Source organism: Zingiber officinale, chromosome 8B, assembly GCF_018446385.1.
Source record: "Zingiber officinale cultivar Zhangliang chromosome 8B, Zo_v1.1, whole genome shotgun sequence".
Lineage (NCBI taxonomy): Eukaryota > Viridiplantae > Streptophyta > Magnoliopsida > Zingiberales > Zingiberaceae > Zingiber > Zingiber officinale.
Genome location: NC_056001.1, coordinates 41,321,856 through 41,332,979, shown reverse-complemented (window position 1 = coordinate 41,332,979; position 11,124 = coordinate 41,321,856). Strand labels below are relative to the sequence as shown.

Sequence of the window (11,124 nt, the reverse complement as noted above, 5' to 3'; positions counted from 1 at the left end):
TTTTAGAAAGGAACAGTTGGTAATGAAGGTGATCATTAATGACAAGTGTTAGCCGATCTCCTCTAAATTTACTTTCCCATTTCAGATTTCAGTTTGAACCGATACAATTAGTTTGGTCCCTCACAGGCTGACAGTCTGCTTCGGAAGCTCCTTCATCTTTTTGACGTCCGGAATTATTTCTCTGTTTTGTTTTTTAGTCTCTTTATTCCAATGCAAGCGCCAAATTGCGATCGGCCTGTATCTTGGCCAGTTCTAATTAGAACTGCTCTCTCTTGCCCATAATGGAAGAACAGCAGTCCGGCTGCAATTGTCGAATTCGCGGAAAACAATCCCTTGGAATAAAATCTCTCCCTTGTACGCCGCTCGGTATCATCTCGATTGACCTCTCTTCCAAATGTCTTGAGAGGAACGTTTGGGCGAGCGCATAACCTTGTGACACGTAATGGAAGAACAGCAGCCCCTTTCCTGCCTCTGCTATATATAGACATGTGAACAGTAGTCCGGCAGCGGCCACAAACTGACCCACAGATCTCTGCTTCGTCGTTTCTGGGAATACAATCAATCTCCTTGTGCATGCAAGATCGAGTCGTGGTTTGGGGCATTTATATGACGGGGTTGCTGAACGGCGAGGGAGGGGATGAGGAGCAGCTGCGGCCGCCGCCGGTGCTACAGGTGAAGGTGTATGGCTCGGCCGTGGAGTCGAGTGTGAAGCGGGCGTGGTTCCCGGGTCCGCTGATTGTGGGGGCGGGGCCAGCGGGGCTGGCCACCGCCGCGTGCCTCAAGGCCAGAGGCGTCCCGGCGCTGCTCCTGGAGAGGGAGCGCTGCGCCGCGTCGTCGTGGAAGCTGCGCACCTACGAGCGCCTCCGACTCCACCTACCGAAGAAGTACTGCGCGCTGCCGCTGATGCCCTTCCCGAAGGAGCTTCCCGAGTACCCCACACGGCAGCAGTTCGTCGACTACCTCGACTGCTACGTCGATCGCTTCGCCCTCGCGCCGCTCTACGGCGTCGAGGTCGCGCAAGCGGAGTACGATCCGTCCCTGGGCTTCTGGCGCGTCCGTGCCGCCGCCGCCGGCTTCTCCGGAGGCGGCGGCGGCGGCGGAGTGGAGTTTGTGTCGAGGTGGTTGGTGGTGGCGACGGGCGAGAATGCGGAGGCGGTGTGGCCGGAGACCATCGGAGTGGCGGCGTTCCACGGCAAGGTGCTGCACACCAGCTGCTACGACAAGGGGGACGAGCACCGTGGCGAACGGGTCCTCGTGGTGGGCTGCGGCAACTCCGGCATGGAGGTCGCCTTGGACCTCTGCGACAACGATGCCAAGGTCTCTATGGTCGTAAGAGATAAGGCTGGTTGCTGATCTTGTTCTTTTTTATTAATTAAAGATTAATTGTTGATTATCCTCTAATTAATTAATTAATCGTTCCTACAGTTGCACATATTGCCGAGGGACATATTTGGAATCTCCACCTTCGGGCTTTCCATGTTTCTGCTCAAGTGGCTTCCGGTTAAAGCGGCAGACGCCCTCCTCCTCTCGATCGCCAGACTCGTCTTGGGCGACACCGGCAAGTACGGGATCGCGCGGCCATCGCGCGGCCCCCTAGAGCTCAAAACCGCCACCGGCAAGACTCCAGTGCTCGACGTCGGCACCTTCGCCAAGATCAAGAGCGGCCAAATCAAGGTTTTTTTTTTGTTGTTGTTTTCTTTCCCCAAATCACATTACGGAATCGAAGTTTTTCAAATCGTCGTCTCTTTCTCACTGACTCGCAATGGTCGCAGTACTTGAGATGAGGTTACGATTAGGGTTTTGTGCAGGTGGTCCCTGATGTGAACCAGTACACAAGCAGAGGGGCAGAATTTGTGGATGGTACACACCGGGAATTTGACTCCATCATCTTGGCGACAGGCTACAAGAGCAATGTCACTTCTTGGCTCAAGGTGCATAGTAAGACAAACCAACCAACATTTTTCATTCTGTAATTAGGGTTCATACATTTAATGCTACTTCTATTAACTTGTCTGCTAAGATTGCAAAATGAGGAATAAAGTGAATTGACGGAGCAAAGTGACATCACCTTAAGACTCATTTGTGGAACTGATATAAGGATAGTAATGAGGCTGTTTGCGAAAATGCCTGCAAGGATTGACATGTAGATAGAATCGAGCCAATGGCTCATCCATCAAAGGCAAAAAAAAATATCTTGTTTAACTCCCTAGGGGATATATGGTCTATTTATTGCAGTAATGCGTAAGTATGGGCATTGAAGGCGATACATATGAGAGAACACTCTTAATAACTCTGATAGTGACTTTGGTCCTGCACATAAATCCAACCATATTATCACTTCTATAATCATGACAATCACCTGCATTTTGCCACCACATGCTATTTGCGTGGAGGGGGTATCAAAATGGCCCGCAACAGCAGACAAAATAGAGCATAATTGTATGACAGGTTCATTAAAACAATTCGAGCTTACAAGAACCTGTTCATATGGTACAGTCATTGTATAATAATTAGTGTAGAATTAGCTTTCTTGCAGTCATTCTGGACTAACAAATTTTCCCTTCATATACTTATTCTCCAAGAAGAATTTAAACTCTGCTATCAAACTTGGCCTGATCTACTATAATGTTAGTGTGCATATCCATGATTGTTAGTACTTAATACTATTGTAAAAGAAGGAGAAAAAACAATTCCATGTATCTCACTGTGAGTTTGCATATCACAAGGAGGAGGATTTCTTCAGCAAGAAAGATGGCTTTCCTAAGACTGCCTTCCCTCATAATTGGAAAGGAAAGAATGGACTCTATGCTACTGGTTTCACAAGGAGAGGGTTGTTGGGAGCTTCCATGGATGCCCACAAGATAGCAGAGGATATAGCCAGCCAATGGAATACCAAGGCCAATCCCTTGGAGCTGTAAATATCAGGCACAAGTTCCCCCAAAACCCTGATACACTCTATTGATCATTTTTGTTGTGGTACAACTGGGAATTGGCCTTCCTTTGTTTATGGGTCTGGATACAGGTATTAAAAAGAAACAAAATTAAGTCTCCTAGGCCAGTGAATTATTTTTTTTTTGTGAGTTCTTTGTATAGCCAACTCACTAAAAGGTTGGACTCTAGATAACTTGCAGCTCGCACTTAGACGACAAATCAATCTAGAAAACTGAGTAGTTGGGTAGTGTGTATACACTTCCAAATCAAATATTGTTGCTTGTAACTAAGTGTTCACCCCCAGTTTCTTTATATTTATAACTTGTAGAAATTTCTTTTGCAAACTAAGATGCTGTTGTCATAAGTATAACTCTACCTGCCACATTGAGATGTCTATAAACTTCATTCTTTTTTCTACACGGGGAATCAATCCCTCAATATGATGATTGCATTCAGGTGCCTAATTACTTCGGATAACAAGTCTGTGGCAGAACTAACATTGTTGTTGTCCCTTCATTTGTTGTCTCTTTTGTAGAATGTTCTGGGATCATAAGTACTCATATATAAAAGTGTGGGTGCTGGTTTGTGTATGGGGAGGATGTAAATAGCAATAATAAACATGCAGAGGTCAAATTCATGTTGAATTTTCTCTTCACGCAAGTATATGACACCATAATTTCTTTTCTATATATCTTTTCATGTTATATTATTAGTGCAAATACAAAGATGTCTTTGTATTCTCTTGACACAAGTCTATATATATGAAGTTTTTTACATGTTGCAACAAATCTTCATCTTGTTAATTAAATTAATATAATTCCAGAGACCCAGAGTACATCATGAGTTGATATGTTTGCTTAGTACCTATTATCACTTTTATTGTATTGTATACCATGGGGGATAAACAAGCCCACTGATTGCCATCCTATATATTCAAGTTAGCCATCCTGTTAGTCACCCTAAATGGTTAAATAATCGGTCTGTACCCTAAATAGACAAGTAATCTATCTTCACCCAAGTTTCAGTTTTTCATTATGTTAAGATATTTTTTTTTGAGAATATGTTTGATAACTTGATTTTTTTTAAAAAATAAAATATTAGAAGATGAAAAAGTCCAACTTGAATAATAGAGAACAATAATACTTTTCTGAAATATTTTCTTTAATTTTTAAAAAGTTAAATCCAGAATCACAAATTTTTTCAAATAAAATATATTATTATTATATTATTTTATTAACTATTTTGTAAAATTGTTACTATCAACTATTAGTCAGTTTATTATTGTTGTTGTTGTGAAATATAATGTTATTATATATTTTATAATATGATATATAATAATGTAACATAATATAATACACATTATAATGCTATATTTTTGTAATACAATAAAATTATTAGTATATTACAATATATTATTAATAATCAACAATATAGTTATCAATATTTTTATTCCATATATAATTTACTTTTACTAAACTGAAGAAGCTTAAAAAGTGGAAGGTGTTTTCACTTTTCACATTATTCATTTCATAAAAATAAAAAATTGAAACAAAAATCATGAACCAAACAAACCCTTAAACACTTTACTTAATACATTCACATTTAATGTGTTGAATATAAGCATGCATTGCATCTTGATCTTGAAGATGTCAAGCCTACAAGTTCATCAAAATTTCTTCCTTTTTGCAACTTTTTGTTCTTCTCTCCTCAAAACTATCAGATTTTACAGGGTATACTTAAGCTGTGAGAGGGAGGGAAGAAAACCATTGTCTTTGACAAAGAAAATTGGACTATGCTTTTGCTGAGAGGCAAAAATGTTATATGGTCATCTGATTGAGTGATTTTTCCAAAGAAAAGCTCTAGAGGCAATCAAATTAAGATTATGATCATTGCTTTGATCTAAGAGGGGATGATGGTGATAGATTACTACTCTAAATACAGAGAGTTATTAGGTGAGTTGAAAAACTATTTGAATGTCTTAATCTGTATGTTTGGTTACCCTCATTGGGTGAGTTATAATGACATTGCTTTATCCTCATAAACTGAAGATGGATTATTAGCTATTGTAAATATAGAAGCATGCATCTTGATGATATTAAGACCACAACTTCTCCCCCCAAATCTTCTTTAGTCTTTTTTGTTCCTCTCCTCTCTAAAACCCTCAATTTTTGCATATGGCTTTAAAGGCCACCTTCAAATCCTTGTAACAAAGATATCTGAACAATTTAATCAGGAAGAGCACTATAAAACCAATGGAATGAGAGCATGAGTGTTATGCTGCAGGGAAGTTTTGTATAAATCCAACAGGATTAGGTGTTGGCCTAGCTCGTGTGGAATTAAATTGTGATGAGTTGTGGATCAATTGCCAACTGTCTTGACTTAATGTCATCCTCAAGCTGGTGATAAGTACAAATTAGTTCAACATGCCATCCTTTTTTCCATGTGGCTATCAATCTCTTTTGTTGCTGACTGGATCACATATGATAAAACAAATGATTCAGTCTTGATTGAGGTTCCAAGTCATCAGTTTTGGTTAAGTTTCAACGTGTGTGCTTGAGAATCTTTTCATCCTATCCCTCACTCTTCCTTTATTGAGTTGGAGTGATTTTGATAGGTGACCTATCATGACTAACACGAAACATGAGCGAAACTACAAATTGACTGGTGTTACAGAACAATGATAAATTGTGTTTATTCCATTATACTTATATACTACAATCTTTAGTCATTAACCTACCAAGGAAATTGATCACAACCAAAGTAAAGAAGACCATAGAATTACTTGGAAATTGTAGTCTGATAAAGTATATTCTCCAAGCTTTTACCTGTAGCTCTCAAGTCAATATCTGAACTGATCCATTATACCTAGATCATTGATTTGAGACTACCATCATCTATCTTATTCCAAGTCACAAATCTCCATTACTAGTCAAATACGCCACTGAATGATTGAACTGCATCCTTCCTGTCCACTGTGATGATTCATTGTAAAAAAAAACTAGTTTCTTTTACTTTCTGTTATGATGGATGAGTCTTCTTCATATCCTCCAAAACAAAACAAAGTTTGATGTCTTGATATGCAACTTACTGTATGTTTTATGAAGTGTTTCAAACAAGACAGGTCGCCAACCCGAACTGTTGTTGTGTGTTTTGATTTCTGGATTTCAGTTACTGAGTTGGCTGATTGGACTCCAGTTTAAAAACACTGACTTTGATGCCATTTCTGCTGAGTGATCATCAAGTTGTCATCCCTGTTTCCGAGCATTGAAACCAAGACCAAACTCCTTTATCAGCAGGAAAAAGAATAGTCAAGACTAAGACAAGCAACCTTCCGACTATTAGCTCAGCCAGTTTGTATTCACTATCCCTTGCAATCTTATCCTTGCAACTCTGTCCATGATGTCAATTACATCACTGCACATCAATGCATGATTCCAAACTAAAAGCTGAAATGTCTTTGAACATGTTTCTGTTGGCATTATTGCTTCTTTTCTGTATATGCTTTGATAGAAAGTCATGCAATAAGAATTTTGTCATTTTTTTAAAGCCGTGAAAAGGGATATATATGAAAGCTCCATGGTTGTTGATGAGTGTATTCACTTACGCTCTCCCTACTTTTGACGCTTCCTAAAGCCTTTGAAACTGAAAGCAACCTTAATGCCATTGGTTTTGCAGCAGAGAAGCAGGGAGCTGTTATAGTAGCCAACAGGAAATACAACTCCTGGTAATGCCTTTGGATATTGGACAACGATCAGCATGAAGGTATTATCCACATATTATCAAGTATTTTATTTGTGTATAAAAAATTAAATTATTATTATTTATTGCACTTAATTTTCCGTTGAAAATGCATGCGCTACATGAGTTCTGAGAACGACATGCTGAACCGTGCAGCTCTTGTCGCTGTCTCTGCTACTTTGTTATCCCACTCTCTCTGTAAAATCCCTTTCAACTAAAAAATACAAGTCATGGAAAATGAATAGGAAAAGGAGACAACTCCCTGCAGTAGCAGAGCTGTCGAGTTGGTACGTGGTGGTAAATTTGTATAATAGGATGAAAGTTTGAATTTCTTGAGGTTTATTCTCTTAAGGAATAAGCTTCTCCCATCTAAGAGGTCGGTTTATATTGTGATTTATCTCTCTTTAAATGTCTTGGGATTGATTTGGAGGGATGTCTGGGATGAGCACATCATCTTTTATATCACTTAGTGGTAAAAGGTAAATACGGTTGTCCTCAGTGTTCCCGTTAATTCGTCCTAGTGTCAACACGGAGGAGGTAAATTACGGGCGATTGTTAGTCTTTGAAATAGTGACTAACACATAAGGGAGACATTTATCTCGACTTTATCGAGATTCGAACCCCATATCTCATGATGATAATATTTCATGTGCTACCCATTAAATCGTTTCGAGGGGACTACCTGTTATATCACTTGAGTAGCATAGCTTGCTTGTTTAATAACTAACAAATATGACCATTACCAACTTCTTCTGAATTTTATGTATCCTTATAAAATAATTTTTAAAGAAAAATAAAAGATGTCTTTTCTTATATATAAAAGTGTACTTTGTGGACTCTTGACTGTTGGTTTAGCCAAGTTCTCAAGTATGACTAGTTGGTCAAATTGAGTTGGATGAAATAATTAGTTTAAGCAGGTCAATCGATTTGAGTGAGTTAATCGACCCAATTGATATGGTTGGGTGAGTGGGTTGTGTGGGTTTGATGGTTGGTGTAAGTTAAAATGGCCTGAGTGAGTTGGTTGATCGAGGCAAATCAAGCTAGATAGTGTAGTTGGATTCAATTCTATCTGTTTAGTCCAAAGTCAAGCAAGTGAGGTGGTTGGTTCAATCAATATGGGCAACCTACCATTTGAGTCGATGAGAAAAGGCACACTCTTTTGGGTTTTGTTAAGAAAGCGTGAAGATAGTGATGAATGTACTTAGTCTCCTTCCCTTCTTCCTTATGCCATGGATAGCTTCTCCACCTATAAATCTATCTTAAAGCCATTGTTCTTTTATGCTTCCCTATCCTAAGAAGTAAGTCAATGAACTAGAGATCCAAAATTACACCTAATGGATCAAATGACCTTGATGAAAGAGGGGCACAACACAGCCTAAGTCCAAGTCCGGATTGAAAATGCTAACTTGGAGCTTCCCCCATTAGAATTATATGGCAAGAAAGAGGTGTTGGAACCCCAAGGTATTTTGATGTGATCAAACAAGCTAAGTTAGGTCTTGCGTTTGTTTAACCCTTGTGTCTAAGTGTGCAGGAGCTTAGGAACACAGGAAGTTGAGCGGAAGACGCGGCTAGCGAGAAGGACGGCACGGGAGAGAGCCGACGGGCTCGGTGCGTTCGAGGGACGAGGTGTTCGTGGAAGAGTACACCGGTGGACGAGAAGAGCGTGCGCGACGCTCGAGGGACGAGAAACCGGGAAGGAAGGCTGCTCGAGGAGAAGGCCGGAACATGGGTTCGGGTGAGCCATATTTCGGAAGGCCGAGATCACCCAAGCTAACGGAGCCGGAGCGAACAGACCCGGACCGAAACGAGCTAAACCGGAGCAGTGGAACCGGACCACAAAAAGTCAACAAAGTTGACTTAATAGGTCCGGGCGCTATTGAGGGTCCGGGCGCCCGGAGCTGGATTTTGACCAGGATCGCGTCAAACGCGATCTGATCGTTGGGGATAGAATTTTATCCCCTCCAGGGCGCCCGGAACTCCTTCCAGGCGCTCGGACCAGTACTATAAATATAGTACTGGTCTGCACATTCATAACAACGAACTTGTAATCAATTCCTTCTGTGCTTTCAATTCTGTTCTTTTCATTTGTGCTGTCAACGTTGTAAAGAGGAGAATCAGATAGTGCGCTTACATTCCTTGGATTAGCAATCCCCTGATTGCAAACCAAGTAAAATTCTGGTGTCTGCTTTTCTTTACTTAGTCTCTTTTACTTATTTATTACAAGTGTTCATTATATAGTTGAAATCCGAGAAAGGTTCGAGTTTTATTTTGTAGGGCAATTCACCCTTCCCCTCTTGCTGGCCTCCAAAGGGACCTACAAGTGGTATCAGAGCAAGGCGCTTCAGGAGGACTAACCGCCGATCGAAGCAACAAGATGACCGGACCAAGTATCGTCCCACCAAAATTCAAGGGGAACTTCGCAGACTGGAAGCGTCTTATGGAGGTATTCCTAAAAACAGATTTTGAAATTCGGTTTATTATGAAATATGGTTTTGTAGTTCCAATAGATAAAGATGGAAAAGAAAAAGAAGAGAGCGATTGGACAAAGAAGGAGCAGAATGAGTCGGTAGCAAACAGCCGTGCGGAACATCACCTGCTGAGCGTATTACCGCCTCAAGAGGTCAACTGCATCGGAAACTATTTATCTGTTAAAGAACTTTGGGAGAAGTTCTTGGAACTCCACGAAGGTACGTCCGAAGCAAAGCTCGCTAGAAGGGACATCCTCCGCAACAAACTGATGAATATCCGTCTGGAGAAAGGTGAGAAAGTAGCCGGTCTACATGCAAAGGTAAAAGAACTAGTTACTGGTCTCGAAAACCTTAGTGAAACGGTAACAAACCGGGACACTATACGCTACGCGCTCAACGCGTTTCCAAGAACTCCGGAGTGGACATCAATCGTCGATGCTTATTACATCTCAAAAGACCTGGAGGTAAGTACTTTAGAAGAGTTGTTTTCTACCCTTGAATTACGCGAAACTAGATATGCAGAGATATCAAAGGACACAACCCAGACTATGGCGCTGAACGCAACCAACAAGGATGAACCTGAGTCAGACTCCGAAGACGATCAAGAAGCGTACATGGTAAGAAACTTTAAAAAGTTTTTTAGATCTAATAAATTTAAAATGCAGAATAAAAAGAATCAAAAAGGTAGAAGAAAGGTATGGTGCTACCAGTGTCAGAAGGAGGGACACCTAAGGGAAGACTGCCCAGAACTCAAGAAGGTCAAAATGAAGACACCCAAGAAATACAACCTAAAAGCAACTTGGGACGACACTTCTTCATCCGAATCAGAAGCTCAAGAATATGCCAGGATAGCATTGATGGCAAGCTACGAAGGACAAAGTACATCAGAACCCAGCATCGATGAAGGGGGAGCGACCTTAGATCGAAGTAGCGAAGCAGGGGGAGATTCAGGCTTTAAGTCTGATATGGTAAGTGAGGTATGCCTCTTACCCCCTGATGAACTTTACTCTGGTATTAAGGCAATGACTAAATCCATGTATAAATTAGAAAATAAAAATGCCAAATTAGAAAATGAAATTTTAGAAACAAAGAGAATTTTGGCAAAATCATGTCTTATAGAGGATTTTGAAAAATTGAAAATTGAAAATGAAAAGCTAAAAAAAGAAATAGAAAGATTGAAAAAATCTAATGGTTCAAATATTTCTACTTTTAGAAATTATAGAGGTTTAAATTGGTATTATAGATTTCATCAAAATCAAATTAGAAATATATCAAAAATCTATATACCTAGGAAATACTTGGTTAATCCTGTAGGTAGGAACCTCTACTGGGTTCCAAAAATCTGTTTAATTTAAAATTAAAGTCCGACTTAGCATTTTCAGCAAGGAAATTAAACAACTAATTTCATTATGAGGTTTTGTCTAAGGAAGTGGTTGTTGCTCCAATAACCAAGAAGGCCTAGTGCCTCGCCATGACCTGGAAGCCAAGTATCGAAATGAAAAGTTTAATTGACTAACTGAAAAAGCATTAATTTAAATTACTTAATGCTTTAAAAGAGTTATTCAATTTGTGTTAGAAAATAGGTAAAATTTTCAACTTGACTTAGAAATTTTTTTATTATCTTAGAAATTTTTATGAAAATTGACTTAGAAATTTTGTTTATGAAAATTATCTTAGAATTTTTTTTATAATATTGCCTTATAATTTTTCTTAGAATTGTTTCTTATAAATATTAACTTAGAATTTTTTTTTCTGAAAAATGTTTTACTTAAATTTCTCTCGAACGAAAAATTCTGCAGAGTGTCTTTACTTAGACATTTTTAAATATTTTACACTCAAAATTTTTGTTTGAATTTACCTTAGACTTGTTTATAACCTCAATTTTTATGTGATCAAAGGGGGAGAAATATGTTAAGTCTAGGGGGAGGTTAGATAATATATTTTTTTTTTCATTTGAAAAATACTTGGACTTATTTGAATATAAATT

General features: G+C 39.4%; 1 protein-coding gene across 1 annotated transcript; it reads left to right on the top strand.

Annotated features, from left to right (window-relative positions):
- The first annotated feature begins 569 nt into the window (after positions 1-569).
- On the top strand, positions 570-8,193 carry LOC122015053 (indole-3-pyruvate monooxygenase YUCCA2-like). The gene is made up of 6 exons (XM_042571701.1): positions 570-1,341; positions 1,426-1,674; positions 1,809-1,931; positions 2,727-3,022; positions 6,607-6,693; positions 6,826-8,193. The coding sequence occupies exons 1-4, from the start codon at positions 574-576 to the stop codon at positions 2,916-2,918; spliced, it is 1,332 nt and encodes a 443-aa protein (XP_042427635.1). The 5' UTR covers positions 570-573; the 3' UTR covers positions 2,919-3,022; positions 6,607-6,693; positions 6,826-8,193.
- Positions 8,194-11,124: the final 2,931 nt, after the last annotated feature.